The sequence below is a fragment of the Microtus oregoni genome, unplaced genomic scaffold (genome assembly GCF_018167655.1).
Source record: "Microtus oregoni isolate MIOR12 unplaced genomic scaffold, Mior012 000033F_ref0000390, whole genome shotgun sequence".
Lineage (NCBI taxonomy): Eukaryota > Metazoa > Chordata > Mammalia > Rodentia > Cricetidae > Microtus > Microtus oregoni.
Genome location: NW_024543092.1, coordinates 12,097,763 through 12,113,954, shown reverse-complemented (window position 1 = coordinate 12,113,954; position 16,192 = coordinate 12,097,763). Strand labels below are relative to the sequence as shown.

The window sequence follows — 16,192 nt, the reverse complement described above, 5'->3', positions numbered from 1 at the left end:
TTTTTCTTCTTCGTGGTTTTGACAGCTGAACTTGAATTCGCTTGTTAATACACGTTAACTCTTACTAGGTGCCTTCCAGGCTTTTTACAAAAAAAATATATATATATATATATCTTTTAGAATATGAGAAGGGGAAGCAGAAGAGTGAGAACGAGGTAAAGTTTAGCAGTCTCTGCCTTCTTCGAGTCCTCTTGGGTGCCTTGGCAGTCAGTCCTCTCGTATTTGCTGTTTATAATGCTCACAATCACAGCTGTCCTTAAAAGGAAGTTTAGTGAGGTTAACGCCTCTGCTTCTATTTATGTTATAATCATTTTGAAATAGCTCCAGCCCATCAGGAAGTCACGGAGTATTTCCAACGCTGTCTTGTTTAAGTCAACTTTGGGAGGCAGGCGTCGTACACTAGGAAATAAAAGTCCGTAACTAGCCGGGTGCTATTTTGCCAAGGATGTTTCTCATCTATCTTGGTTGTTCCCTTATTGCGTTCCTCGGTCTTTAGGTTTGCCACCAGAATCAAGCCAGAATCAGAATCACCTGATTCTGCAGTACAGGGACAGAGAGGGAGGCTGGAAACTATTTCACGGAGTCTGATAAAAACAAACAGTGATGATAATGATGATGATGATGATGTCACAGTGTTTTGACTCTTTCTGTTTCCCCTTTTCCCTCATTCTATTAGTGTGAGTGAAAAAGATTTTAAAGAAATGTCTGGTTGTAGCTAGAATTACCTTACTGCCCACACTGATCATCTTCTGTGTTGGGACTGTTACTGGATACTAGATAAGGGCTATAAGGATACATGTGTTGGCGCCATCAGAAATATGGGCTTTCAGTTGTGCTGAGTCCAGGGTCACAGGCAGTCCCTACTGTCGCATCAATGTTTGACTCTAGAGTCACAGATGCTGAAGACAATAAGACATTGCCTCTTAATAATCATAGTCACCTAATGGTGGCATTTTATCTAAATTTTAAGATAACACTTCTAACCCTATGAGTGTAACAAAGGGTTTATAAAATAGATGGACTCGGGCTCGGATAGCAACGTCGTGCTGGTAGCAAGGCCTCTTGACTGCTCTTCATCATAGTGAACACTAAAGGCCATTGTGTTTGTCTTATGTTGTCAGGGAGTCCCTTGAAAGTCGGTAGTCGGTTAACTGTGTCATTCAGCACTTCAAACATCCTGTTGATTGTATTCATAAAATTCCCTTTCAAACCAATAGGTTGTTAGTTTGGAAATGTAGCTATTTCTTTAGCTGAGCAAAAAAAAGAACACCTTCAGAGCTTGGTGGAAACCAAAGTGTACGAACCAACGCAGCATGCATGAGATGAAAGGTTCTACGAATATCTGGATTTAAGTTGAAGTCATTAAAGATTCATTTTTTATTTATGTGTATGTATATGTGTGTGTATGTCTGTACATATATGTGCATGTGCCCATGGAAAACAAAAGAAGGTGTCAGGCCATGATATAGGTCTGAGTTGGGTTCCCAGTACCCCCATTGAGGGACTCAGACCTACAGGAAAGTCGCAATCCCTCTTAGCCACAGTGTCATCTCTTGCAACCCCATGAATGTATTTTTTAAATATAAACTTTGAAAAATTTTCCATTTTTAATGTCACCTAATATATAATGTTAGTCTACTTAAATCTCATTTTTAAAATTTTGGGTTAGATAATATTTTCCTTTAAAATATTCAATATAGTAAGAAAAAAATGACTATTTCAAAGTTAGTGTTTGGAGTTTCAGAGAGAAACTGTATGGTTGCTTCCTGTGAGTATTCTAAATAAAAGTGTTTTGAGGGCTTTGGGATACAAGTCAGTGATAGAATGTTTCCCGGATTCTTCCATGGTTTGCTGTGAGACCCTGGATTCTTCTGTGGCTTACTCTGAGTCTCTGTATTCTTCCATGGCTTGTTCTGAGACCCTGGATTCCATCCCTAGCATCCTAAGAAAGGAAAGGGAGAGGGTAAAAGCAGATGAAAGGAAAGGGAAAGGACAGAAAAGAGCCAATCGTGTTTTAGAGCCTCTAGCTCAGACACTGAGCTACTTTCCATGGACATTCCGAGAACCCTGCCCCTGCCTTCCAGATCCTAATCTGTGTGGACAGAGAAGTCTGAAATAAGTAGAGACAGTCCTCGTGACAAATGCTGCAAACATGCTGTGCATGTGTCCTAGTTAGTGTTTCAATCACTGTGATGAAACAATGACCAAAACAACGCGGCGGTGGAAGGGTTTTACTTCCATGTACAACTCTTGGGCTACACTCCATCACTGAGGGAAGTCAGGGCAGGACCTTGTGGAAGGATGCTGCTTTACCAGCTTGCTCATCATGCCTTTCTCAGTGTGCTTTCTTCTGACTCCCAGAACCACCTTTCCCAGACATAAACCCTATCCCAGGGATCTGAACTGATCCACATCAATCATCCATCAAAAAAATATGCACCAAAGACTTGCCTACAAGCCAGTCATGGGGGGGGGTGATTGTTTCAACTGAGGTTTCCTCTTCCCAGATACGTCTAGCTTGTGTCACATTGGCATAAAACTAGCCAGCACAATATTCTCAGATAAACATCCCCAGGAAGATGGAAGGACCGCAGAGAATCCCTCAGTAGAGCAGAATCCTGGGAGGTGATTACAACTTGATCAGATAGGTGAAGTAGAGGAATAACACCAAAGGAGGAGAAATGTGGGAAAGGGAAGGAGATGACAGAAGTCACTTAAGAGCCCCATGCCATTCTAGGAAATTATAAGACGTAAGTGGGGACTGGGAGAAAGAGGTAAGGAAGCAAGTGGTTGCAAGAGCTATGACTTAGAGTAGACTAAGCTTGGGTGTCTCTGCATGAAGGACAGGGGAACAAATGACTGTGTCATATGACTTCTTCTGGAGAGATGTGAGCAGACATTCATTCACTGCAAATACATCACAGATGGCACACTGCAGAAAGAGGTCCCTCTAAGCACAACTTGGTGACCCAGTGAGTACTGTGCAGGTCTTCACAAAAGCATGGGTACCTCAGAAGCATGTATCACTGGAAACCTCACTTTAGCATGGGGGACAACTTGTGAAAGTGGCATCCATGGAGCTCTCTGCGCCCCAGCAGGCAGCTCCACGGAAAAATATCTCCCTCCCCCATCACTGAGGGAAGGAAAATGTGGTACATTTACACAACGGAGTACTTCATAGCAGAAAAAAATAACGACATCTTGAAATTTGCAGGCAAATGGATGGAGCTGGAAAACATCATTTTGAGTGAGGTAACCCAGACCCTAAAGACAATTGTCATATGTACTCACTTACAAGTAGTGTTTAAACACAAAGCAAAGAAAACCAGCCTACAGAGAACCTAGACAACAATGAGGACTAATAATACATGAATATAATCTATATGGGAAGTAAAAAAAGACAAGATCTCCTAAGTAAATTTGGAACATGGGAACTTTGGGAGAGGCAGGAAGGGGAGCAGAGAAAAACATAGAGCTTAAAAAATCAATAATAAATAAATAAATCTTTAAAAAAAATCAAATGTTTGAAAGTGTGTAGATTAATATCTGGGTCTTCGATTCAGTTCCATTGGTCCTCCTGTCTGTTTTTATGCCAGTACCAGGCTGTATTCAGTACTGTAGCTCTGTAATAGAGTTTGAATTCCAGGATTGTGATGCTTCCAGAAATTCTTTTATTGTACAGGATTATTTTGGCTATCCTGGGTTTTTTGCTTTTCCATATGAAGTTGAGTACCATTCTTTCAAGGTCTGTGAAGAATTTTGCTGGAATTTTGATGGGCATTGCATTGAATCTGTAGATCGCTTTTGGTAAGACTGTCATTTTTACTATGTTAATTCTGCCTACCCAAAAGCATGGGAGATCTTTCCACCTTCTGGAGTCTTCTTCAATTTCTTTCTTCAAAGATTTAAAGTTCTTGCTATACAAGTCTTCCACTTGTTTGGCTAGAGTTACTCTAAGATATTTTACGCTATTTGTGGCTATTGTGAAGGGTGATGTTTCTCTGCTTTTTTCCTCAACCCATTTATCATCTGTGTACAGGAGGGCTACTGATTTTTTTAAGTTAATCCTGTATCCTGCTACATTACTCAAAGTGTTTATGAGCTGTAAAAATTCTTTGGTAGAATTTTTAGGGCCGCTTATGTAAAGTATCATATCATCAGCAAATTGAGAGTTTGACTTCTTCTTTTCTGAATTGTATTCCCTTGATCTCCTTTTGTTGTCTTATTGCTCTAGCTAGAACCTCAAGTACTATACTAAATAGATATGGAGAGTGTGGACAACCTTGTCTTGTTCCTGATTTCAGTGGGATTGCTGTGAGTTTCTCTCCATTTAGTTTGATGTTGGCTGTTGGCTTGCTGTATATTGCCTTTATTCTGTTTAGGTATGTTCCTTGTATCCCTGCTCTCCAAGACCTTTATCATGTAGGGATGTTGTATTTTGTCAAAAGCTTTTTCAGCCTCTAATGAGATGATCATGTGGGTTTTATTTTTCAGTTTGTTTATATGGTGGATTACACTGACAGATTTTCATAGGTTGAACCATCTCTGCATCTCTGGTATGAAACCAACTTGATCATGGTAAATGAGGGTTCTGATTTGTTCTTGGATTCAATTTGCCAGTATTTTATTTAGTATTTTTGCATCAATGTTCACGAGTGAGATTGATCTGTAATTCTCTTTCTTAATAATGTTTTTATGTGGTTTGAGTATCAGGGTAATTATAGCCTCATAAAAAGAGTTTGGCAATGTTACTTCTGTTTCTATTGTGTGGAACAATTTGAGGAGTATTGGTATTAGTTCTTCTTTGAAAATCTTGGAGAATTCTGAGTTGAAACCATCTGACCTTTGGTCAGATGACTGTTTGGTTTGATGACTGTTTCTATTTCTTCAGTAGCTATAGTTCTGTTTAATATGCTTCTCTGGTCTTGATTTAATTTTGGTAAGTGATATTTAGGTTTTCAAGTCTTGAATAATTTCTTTGATATGTTGGATTGCTTTTTCTTGGTTTTCTTTAAGGGATTTACTAATGTCTTCCATTTTTGTTTGTCTTTTCCTCTATTTCTTTGAGGGAATTTCTCATTTCCTTTTTAAGAGTCTTAAACATTCTCCTGAAGTTATTTTTTAGGTAATTTTCTTCTGCTTCATTTATATTTGATTGTTCAAGTCTTGCTTTTATAGGGTCTCTAGATTTTACTGGTGTCATGTTACTCTTTGTGGTATTGAGTGTGTTCTTACCTTGTCTACTCATCTTTTCCTCTAATTGGTGTGATTGGGGCTGTCTGTGACTCTGGTGATTAATCTAGGTGCCCTTGGATCTAAGGCTCAGATGGTTACTCCTCATGGTACAGTCAATGCCACGGTTCTAGTTACCCTGTTGGTCACTCCATGTTCCTGGAGGTTGCTCAGTGCTCCAGGGGTTTGCTCCACTCCCATGAAGTTTACTGTCTCAGGCCTGCTCTGGTCTAGGTCACTGGCTCAGTCCTAGTCCTGTGGAATTTGCTGCCTCAGGTCTTCTCTGGCCTAGGTTGCAAGCTCAGACCTGTTTCTGTAAAAGTCCCTGGTCTGGATCTGCTCCTGCAGAATTTCCTGGCTTAGGGTTGGTCCTGCAAAGGTGTCTAGCTCTGATCTACTTCCTTGGAGGTCCCAGACTTGGGTGTGCCTGCAGAGGACTTGGCTCAGGTCTACTCCCTCGAAGCCCAGATTCATTCCCAGACCCACACAGCGGTCTCTGGCTCTGGCCCACTGGCTCAGAAATTGCTCCCCTTATCTGCTCCTGTGGAGTTCGCGGTCTCAGGTCTGCTCCAGCCCAGGTTGCTGGCTCAGTCCTGCCTCTGCAAATATACCTGGTCTGGATCCACCCTGCTCCCATAAAGTTCACCATCCCTGTGTATGCATTTTTTTAAAAAAATCATTTTGTTCTGGTAACACTGTTTATACGGTTGATATATTTGACTGTTATTCCCCTTTTAATTTTACAAAGTAGGCATTGAACAGTGTAGCAGACATTGTGCTGTGATTATCTGTATACTGTTTATCAGTTAAGTTGTAAGTTCTCCAAGAAGGAGAAGGCTACTTTTATTCGTGGGGTTGTGAAGTATCCTCAAATGTCATAGTGAATTTTAGCAAAGATTAGATGACTACATGCAAGAAACCGTGAGGTATATGAACTAGTAGGTAACTAAGACCTGTGGGTTGTAAGAAGTTTTTAATACCTTTGTTCAGTGGAAATATTACAGAAAATCAATTGGGACACATAGTGTCAGTATAAAATATATGTTGCTTTTCATTTAAATGATCATTCGATGTCTTAAATGATAGACACTTTTCAAATAGTTTAGTTGGACCAATTTCTAAACGATGTAAGGTATTTTCTCTTTGTTCTTACTTTAAATCATTGATTATTCAATCACTTAACTACTTGAAACTTGATGCAGGAGTGTCTATCCATGACTGGAAGTAGATGCAGATGACCCACATGCCATCATAGGCTATAAAAAAAATCCTGAAAAATAGACTTCATCTCCTTACTGAGTTTACTTGGTTGGTTTGCCTCTCACTAATAACTTATAATATGTGCATGTAGGGTATGAAAATATGAAAGTCACCCAGTTCAGTGCTTGTCTTGTCTTTCCCTACTAGGAGATCCTGGATGCTCTACGAAAGGCGGAGCCTATGACGGAGGACCTCAAGTCTCAGTTGAATGAACTTTGCCGGTTTTCCAGGGACCTGAGCCCATACAGTGGGAAAGTCTCGGGCTTAATTAAAGAGTATAACTGGTAAGCATAAACTGCCCCACTGTTCAAAAGAATTTCCTTCGAGACAAAGTCTCATCACGTAGTCGAGATGCCTCAGCTTCAGTCTCTGGTGTAGTTAGCATTTCAGGAAAATAGATAAAAATAAATAAATAAAACTCCGCCTGCCTTCAAAATATCTTCATACAAAGTAGGAGCAAAGCTGAGCTTGGAGTGGTTGTCTGTGGTCATAACTTCTCAAGCAGCTTATGTGCAGGGCTCCCTAAGCTCATAGACTGAGGACAGCCTTGTGACATAGTGAGACCCTGTACAAAAATGTTAAAGAAGCTAGAACGTTTTTTTATAGTGTGATTTCAGTGATGATATCAATTAAGAGTGACAGGGAGTGCCAAATCACGTAAATGCACATCTCTAAGGACTGTAGGCTCTAGGAGGTATCACTTGAATCAATTTCTTTGCTTTTCCTCTGTCACCAAATTTGCAAATTACACTTTCAGCCTCTGTCTGCAAACATCCAAGGGCTGCCAGAACAAAGAACAGATTTTGCAAGAACGATTTCAGAAGGCCTTCAGGGGCTTCCAGCAGTGGTTGGTTAACGCAAAACTCACCACGGCCAAGTGTTTTGATCTACCTCAGAATCTCAGCGAAGTCTCTGCGAGTCTTCAGAAGATCCAGGTAAGAGTGCTGCTGATGGTGCTCATGGCAAGGCTGAGTGAGACTCGTGTGTTACTCTGGGTCTTCGCATAGGAGCATTACAGTTTACAGTTAGCTGAAGAAATGTAAGTTTCAGATAGACCTACCCTTGAAACAACAGAAGAGAAACGACCCCACTCATATACAAACCTTGGTGCTATTTTATGTTTTAATAAAGGCTTAGAAAACAGTAACAGTTCCTTGTAGCTATTAACAGTGCACCTGAGCACTCTGAAGGTCTTTTTCATTCAAGTTTTACCCCAAGCGTGACAGGTGTGTAATATGACTGCTCTCAGCATGTGCCAGTAGGATAAAGATGTCGCAGTGAGGTCAGGAGGCTTGTGCCTGAGGCAGTCAGAGCTGCAGTCACATGTAATATTTGCTTCTTTGGTTGGTTTTATTTGAATATTTTCCTCACCCAACTACAACTTCACAGTGCCATGTCAGCTGCCACTTTGACCCTCAACACTTTGAGATACTGTTGTGACTTTGTTTTTCATAGATAAGTGTCATATATAGCTGGTTATTTTTTTATACTAGCAATCTTGAGCCAATGTTTGGGGAATTTGAATTTCTTACTGGAAAACATATGAATACAGCCAACGATTACTATGGAACGATTCATGCAAGAACTTTGTCTACTGGACACAGGCTCTGAAATAATGGTGTCCATGTCTACCGACTTCACTCTTTGGAATCCCGGTTGACGGTGTAACAAGACAGATTTTTGTTTGGAAATGCATTGCCTTTAAAATTCCTCCAAATTTGCTCCAAGCCAGGGAGTAGAGCTGGAAACATTCAACCACCAGTTTGTGATTGTGAAACCCAGTTCCGTGTTTGACAACAGCCTTTTCTATTGACTCTTAGCCCAGTTGCTTGTGTGAAGTAGTCATCCATCCAAAGAGATGTCTTGATGAAGTCCTGAACTGGTCCATTTTGCATGATTGTGTAGCCTACTTTACAGAGTAAACAAGTTGGTGTAGCTCACCTTCCCAAAGGCTGGAGGAAACACTCTGGTCTCAGTGGAGCTCTAGAGCTAGGATTCCCATGGCATGTGGACCTGCAAGCAGGAAGCCAGGGCCACAGCAGAGAGGAAGCAAATGATACTAGGAAGTGGCCAGCTTGTTTTCTTAGAATTCTCTCCAGGATGGTCAGTGAGGTCCTCTTTGTCAAGACTAAAGACATGAGTTTAAACCCTGAAACCCCACGTGGAGAAAGAGGAGAACCAATTCCTGGAAGCTGTCCTTTGACCCACACACACTTGCCACAGCAGACATGCACATGCAAACACAATAAATAAGTAAATAGTTACATTTAATTGTTTATTTTTGATCCCCTTAAGGGCCTGGCTCTAACTGCATCAGACCCTCCCATCAGGTCCCTCCTTTTAAGAGTCACCACCTTGAAGGCCAAGATTTCAACACACAAGTCCAAGGGGACATTTCACCCACTCAGATTAATCAATGTCCAAAGCATAGACTCTCTACTTTTATGTTTCTTGGCAAACAAATGAAAACAAATAACCTTTAGCTGTTTATTCATTTTGTTTCTTCTCTAATGTCTGCCAATAATAGTTGTCATCGACTCTAACATGTAGAATATACTTACTTATCAAGAGGGAAGCTAACCTCTGGATAAACCCAGGCACTGAGAAAGCTACATAGCATGACCACACTTCATGTAGCTATTCTATCATGAACTTGCACTTCATAAGAAGACCCTGGATAGCTAAAAAAAACAAAAAACAACAAAACCTAAGCAAAAAGAGCTTGAAGGAATCATTCCAAATATCAAGATAAGTTACAGAACTATAGCAATAAAAACAAAATGTTCCTTGCAGAAAAACAGGCATTTAGACCAATGTAATGAAATCAAAGATCTAAATATGATTACATATAACTACAGCTGCCGGGTGGTCGTGGCGCACGCCTTTAATCCCAGCACTTGGGAGGCAGAGGCAGGTGATCTCTGTGAGTTCGAGACCAGCCTGGTCTACAAGAGCTAGTTCCAGGACAGGCTCCAAAACCACAGAGAAACCCTGTCTCGAAAAACAAAAAAACCAAAAAAAAAAAAAAAAACAAACAAACATATAACTACAGCCATCTGATATTCAACAAAGATGCCAGAAAAATACATTGGAAAAAAAAAAGAAAGCATCTTCAATAAATGGTATACAGAAAATTAATGACCACATGTAAAATAATGAAATTAGATCCATATATATTACCCTGCATCTCATTTATTTTCACATTTCTATTCTCAGACGTTTATGCAAAATTTAAAGTATATGGTAAATTGAAAAAGTTAAAATAAAACAAACAAACAAAAAGCCCTATAAAATACCCTGTTACTGTTTTCTTTATAAACCACTAACAACAATGTCCCTTATTTCATGCATCCACTTTACAGAACCTACCCCGTCCCGCCCCATAGGAGCTTTCCCATGGTCTTCTGGTAGGAATACTTGCTACTGAAGTTATCATATGATTCTGAAGGTCGTGCACCTCCTTGTGTTTATTCTCTTTGGCAGCTATGATGCTCAGAACCAAGGATATCATACAGTTCTACAAATTACACAGAACCATGTGGGATTGGTTTTTCTAAACTAAACTTAGCCAGAGATTATTTTATAACAGTTATTGTCACTTCGTCCTCATTACTTCTCCTGTTTATGTTTTAATAACAGTTGATAACAGTTCATAACATACCTCCCAATGTTTTCAGCCAATCTAGATTTTGTATTAGGAAATGAAATATTTCACAACTGGATTGCTGAAGAAAAACCCGGGTCACTTAACTTAGGCAATAAAACAGTTGTTTTATTGATTTGTTGTTTTCCTTGATTTCACTGAGACACACAGGAAAAAAGCAAAGAACATTACAGCTTGGCATGTCCTAAGGTACCTAATTTTCTATTTTTCCTCATAGGAGTTTCTATCAGAAAGTGAAAATGGGCAGCATAAGTTAAACACAATGCTATCTAAAGGGGAGCTACTGAGCTCGCTGCTGACCAAAGAGAAAGCAGAAGGTGTCCAGGCTAAAGTTGCAACTGCAAAAGAAGACTGGAAAAATTTTCATGCAAACCTCCACCAGAAGGAGTCTGCCTTAGAGGTACAGCACCCCCCACCCACCCCCATGCATGCTCTTCATGTTGGTCATGGGTAAAAATGGTTTCTGTGCAGCACTGGGTTTCCAAGCATTCTGGCCATTCCATTCTGCATAGGAACAGGCAGTCAGACGATTAAAGATGGGCTCAGTACTGGAAATATGTGTAGCCCTGAAGGATTAGACGGCTTCTTGAACAGGGGCTATTGCTACGGACACATCTATGTACATCCATGTGGGAACAGCCAACTGCACGCCTGAGCATCATATTTAATCTTTCCTTTGAAACACTGCAGTTTGGGCAACTATTCTAGGAAAATGAACAGAGCAAGTCCTGCAAGGCTACAAAATTTTGGCTCAGAGTTCATATAACTCACACTAGCATCCAGTTGGGGGTGTTAAATACAAGGGAAGATGACATTTGTATGATTTCATTTCCTACAAAGATGACTTACTAATATCGTATCATAACTTGAGCTATAGTGCAGAATTTCTTTTCTTCTGAGATCATCTGTTAATACAAAGGCATTAACTCTTCTCTTGGATGTATGGATAGTGTCTTGCTTTGGAACATTTCCTGGCAGGATAGCTCCTTAATTTGATGATGGTCACAAAGAATACAAGATGGGAAGGAGATTGCAATGGGGGATTACCACCAGGAAGAGAAAACACACTTTCTTGGTTCTTCTTAAGCTAAGAGCTTGGAGTTCCCCCCTGTAATCAGCCATTGTTCATGGCATGCATCCTCTGCCGGATACAGTGGTGACCATGTAGTTCCTGGAAATTACCTGTATCCTTGTAAAAATCATTAGCTCAACGTGGGCACCAAAACAAGAATTGTGCTGTGGATCTGGCTCTCATGCCAAGATCGTCTTACTCAAATATTGCCCAAGAACAGGGAGTTCAGAGATTGTCAGTTTTGTTAATCCACCTGGTCTGCATGGTGAGTGTAACTCTTCTATTTGACCCAATCCCACCCATCCCTATTTTCCTAATAGCAATAGACTTATAGTATATCTTTTGGTAATAGGAAAGCATGGGAGAATAGAGGAGGGCCAGTCTTTGTTTCTGGAACTTCGTTTTCTAGAAGGTAACTCCCATGAAAGAGATGATTGTAATGCAAGAATGTTCATGGAAGGGTGTGGACACTCATAGAATGGCTCTATTTGGAGAACAAAGACAATACCCAGAGAAGTGACATTTAAACTATATACCTTGAAGAACAGGTGCCCTTCAAGTTTTCCAACATTGACACACATTTCTCATAGAAGGAACTGAGTGCATAGGTCTAGGAAATTGTGAATGCTGTTAAGAAGTGGAAGATGTTCAGAAATTTGATGCAGATATGAAGGTTAGGCAGAGGAACACTTGAAGTAAATGGAGATATAGATAAGGACCATATTGGAAAATGTCTGTGTGTCACGTAGTTTGACCTTGAATCTCAGTCGGTTTCCTTCATAGGAAGCCAAGCCATGGTTTTCCCCAGGATGGAACCTATCCAGTACTATTATAGATACAAAGGATGGAACTCATTACATATAGCAGATCCTTAGGGCGGTAGGACTCAAGATTCCTTGAGACAGACTGAGTGTGGCATGGGCAGACCTTCAAGCTGCAGGGAAACTGTCGACTTTCTGGATGTTGTGTAAACAAGAGCAGGGGAATCGCACATAGCTGGAGAAGCAGAGGAGACGTACGACAGCAGTGCAGATGAAAAGGGGGGTCCAAAGGGCAGGAAGAGTAATAGTGTAGATGATTCATCTCTAAGACAAAAGCACAGCAGGATTTGGCAACTAGCTATAGGGGATGGTGCCAAAGTAAAGTTTGACCCTCCCGTTTCTCATCCGGAAGGAGGTGTGAACGAGGAGACTATTAGCTGAAATACGAATGGGGATATAAATGTGTTGTGAAATATAGTTCTGGGGGATGAAATGATTTAATCAGCTTCGTCCACACTCGGTTTCGTGCACCGGGAAAGCGGTCTGTGGCTAATGATCAGGAATGCAGCGGTTAAGAGGGGCACAAGCATCCAAAAAGAGGAGAGAACTGGAAAACCAGTGATGGTGAACGTTAATGTGCACCTGCGCTTGTGGGCGATTCCACACCAGTCCATTTAATTCTCAAAGCCATCACAGATCACTGTACAGCGTTTGTGTCTGTGGCTGAAGAAATAATGGAGCCATGCATGGCAGTACAGAAATGTAATACAAAGGGATGGAGGCAGGAGGGTTAGGAGTTTGAAGCCAGCCCGGGCTACATGACGAATTTAAGACCAACCTGGATAATATAGTGAGACCCTGTCAATAAATAAGTAAATAAATAAATAATTTAAAGAAAGAAGAAATGGGGAGAGGAAAGGAGGTAGAGGAAGAATGAAAGAAAGAAAATGGGAGGGAAGCAGACAAAGGTATGGGATTGCTAAAAATCTGCCAAATTCGCACAACTGGTAAGGGATGGCGATGAGCCAAACCCAGCACCATGCTTCAATAACTAATAAATACAATTACATTAACACAGTGGTTGAGATCTCAGCACACAATCACTGGGCACAGATAAAGCATCCAGCTCTCTTCTGTGTTCCCTGAGATATTTGCAAACACATGGTTTTTGGTCACGGTCATCTGGTTGCCATGATTAGCTGCTCCATGAAACAACAATAATAGAAAGACAGAAATGCGTTTAACTTACAAGTGCATTCGATGACGTCGTTAGTGTTTGGCGATGATCAGTCTGGACTCTGGCGAGGCAGGAAAGAATAAAATAGGACACACTTCTGCTCTAATGAACCTTATATATTATCAGGAGTCACTCTTGATAATCTTACCTCTGGGGTACTTAAAATCTCCAGTGCATTCCTGTAGCTAACTCATCTCCCTATGGAAAACATAGAATCAAGGAGCTATAGATACCCTGGACCAAATGAAGTGAGAGCTTTAAAACAATGATGTCCAATAGGCTCTGTATTCCTCATCCTTCAGTTTTCCAGCTGACATTTGATGGACCTGGTGCTTTACTAAAATTACTTAACCTCTTCTTTGGTTGGTCCACATTGAAAGTTTAATAACAAACTCACATTCATACAAATCTAACATTTCATAAAAATAGATCCCTTTGTGCAGTGAAATGTATAACCCGATATCAGCATGATTTTAATGTGTTATCTATAGAGTCTATGAAAGCATTAATATTTATACTATCCTTATGTGATAAGCACACCGCTCTCAGCATTTCTTAGTGGTTAGAATAAATGTATTCAAAGCAAAATAAACATGGAGTCAGGGAGATGACCCAGTCAGTAATGTGCTTGCTGCACATGCAGGAGAACCTGAATTCAGTTCCCATCACCCCCATAAAACCCAGGAACTGAGGCAGTAGGGACAAAAGGGGTCCCTGGGCCTCACTGGCTAACCAGCCTAGTCAAATTCTAAGTTCAATGAGAGATTCTACCTCAAGACAAATAAGGTGGAGGGGCTAGAAAAACAGCTCTGTGGTTAAGAGCACACACTGCTCTTGCGGGGGAGCCGAGTTCAGTTCCCACCTCCTGTATCAGGCAGCTCACAACCACCTTTAGCTCCAGCTACAGGGGCTCTAACTCCCTCAGGCTTCCACAAATGCCTGCACTCACAAATGCAAGCTCACACACAGACACACACATGTATGCACAACTAAAAATAAAATAAACCTCCAACAAATTATAATGAAAATTACGGTGGAAAGCAATCATGGAAAAATGTTGACTTCATAGGAACACATTCATGTACATGTGTGCCCTCACATACCTGTCCACACTCACACAAATATTCACACAAAGAAAGCATAGCAAACACATAAATTACATAGGTGTAGAGTTACATGTAGTATTTCTTGTTCTATCATTAATCAATCCTTACCAATGTTGAATTATTCCATAAGGAAATGTGGTGTATTCCGTTAAGCGTTTGAGATGTGGGCTCTTCCACTGTGGAACTTATAGTCTTAGGGTAGAGGCCAGGTGTAGCTGGAAATCACATGGAAGTGCACAGCCCAGCCCTGCCTGTGATAAAGCCTGTGGTCTATAGTGCAAATGTGCAGAAACTGGAAAGAGCTATGATCTCTTGATGGGCTAGAGAATTAAAGACAATGGTTGTAGTTTGAAAAGTAAAGGCACAAACATTCTTAAAGATCTATCCAAAGTCATAAAGGAGCTAAGGTGAAAGAAGAAGTGTTCTAGACACTGGGAGGAAGTAAAGGCAAGAAAGGGAGCACTGGGTTCCATAGAGTAAGCTCTGAATGCCGAGTGAAGGACTTTGGATTTCTCTTTCTCTCATGCTCCCTCTCCTTTTTGTCTCTGTCTCTCTGTCTCTGTCTCTGTATCTCTCTCTCTCTCTCTCTCTCTCTCTCTCTCTCTCTCTCTCTCTCTGTGTGTGTGTGTGTGTGTGTGTGTGTGTGTGTGTGTGTGTGTGTGTGTAAGCCATGGAACCAAGTATCTTCTTCAATCAAACTCAATCTTGTTGTTTAAGATAGGGTCTCTTTCTAAGCCTAGATGGCTCAGATTCTGGTAGTCTCCAGGGTCCTTCTGCATCTTCCTTCTCAATTCTGAGACCACACACCCATGCCCACATGCTAGCTTTGTTGGTTTGTTTGTTTTGCATTGGCTCTGTGAATTAAATTCAGGTCCCCACACATTTGCAGTGAGTACTTACTGAGTGGGCAGTCAGCCCCTTGGGGTTTGCATTTGCTCATTCATCCCTGCTCTTATCTAAACCCATGCAGAATCTAAAGATCCAGATGAAAGACTTCGAAGTGAGCACAGAACCTGTGCAGAACTGGCTGAGTAAAACCGAGAGGCTGGTACAGGAGAGCAGCAATCGCCTCTACGATCTGCCCGCTAAGCGGAGAGAGCAGCAGAAGCTCCAGGTGACAGGACCCGGCCAACTGGCCTCATCTGCACTCCCTCCTCAGTCCACTCTCTGGCCAGATGCATGCTGGGTACCCCGGTCTTAGCTGACATGGCACCTTGAGACACCCGTGTGCCTTCTCCCTGTTCTGACAGAATTAATGTGTCCTGTCTCTCCTCCGAGACACAATGTGTTTTCTTCCTGTGGCGTTTTACTGTGTGTAGCTTGAAAACAATGTCTTCACAGGACTCCAGTTGCCTGTCAGTGTTTATCTCCGTGTTCTCTGGGCCCCAGCTTTGCCCTCCATGTGCTTGCCCCAGCCTCTGAACGGTAACCTGCTTGTGCTTTCCAGTCTGTCCTTGAGGAGATACAGTGCTACGAGCCTCAGCTCCACAGGCTGAAGGAGAAAGCTCGGCAGCTGTGGGAAGGACAAGCTGCCAGCAAGAGCTTTGTGCACAGAGTGTCGCAGCTGTCTTCTCAGTATCTAGCGCTAAGCAATGTAACCAAGGTAACGCCTGGCATGTGCTGTGTGTGAGTGTGATGCTGACTGGAAGGCCGATAGGTCATGCAGGGTCCAGCCCTGACACTCCACAGACTGACGTCCCCAGGTCAACCCTGTGGCATGTAACCATGACGTCTCCCTCATCTTGAGACTGGCTTTGTCTCTTTTACCATAGTTCTTACTGTGAAGTCAGCGATGGGTGTCTCAAAGACAGAAGACACTGCCAATTTCCATCCTTAATAAAGTGACGTGTTCCGTAGCAC

The 16,192-nt window shown here is 41.5% G+C and overlaps 1 protein-coding gene across 4 annotated transcripts in view; it reads left to right on the top strand.

Moving 5' to 3' along the window:
* The window catches only part of Syne1 (spectrin repeat containing nuclear envelope protein 1), a 461,524-nt gene that overhangs the window by 226,729 nt on the left and 218,603 nt on the right, over positions 1 to 16,192 (top strand). For all 4 annotated transcript variants that reach the window (XM_041680032.1, XM_041680030.1, XM_041680029.1 and 1 more), the window contains 5 exons: positions 6,640 to 6,776; positions 7,250 to 7,427; positions 10,374 to 10,556; positions 15,303 to 15,446; positions 15,780 to 15,935. In XM_041680032.1, coding sequence (XP_041535966.1) covers positions 6,640 to 6,776; positions 7,250 to 7,427; positions 10,374 to 10,556; positions 15,303 to 15,446; positions 15,780 to 15,935 — 798 coding nt within the window. The remainder of the gene's footprint in view (positions 1 to 6,639; positions 6,777 to 7,249; positions 7,428 to 10,373; positions 10,557 to 15,302; positions 15,447 to 15,779; positions 15,936 to 16,192) is intronic.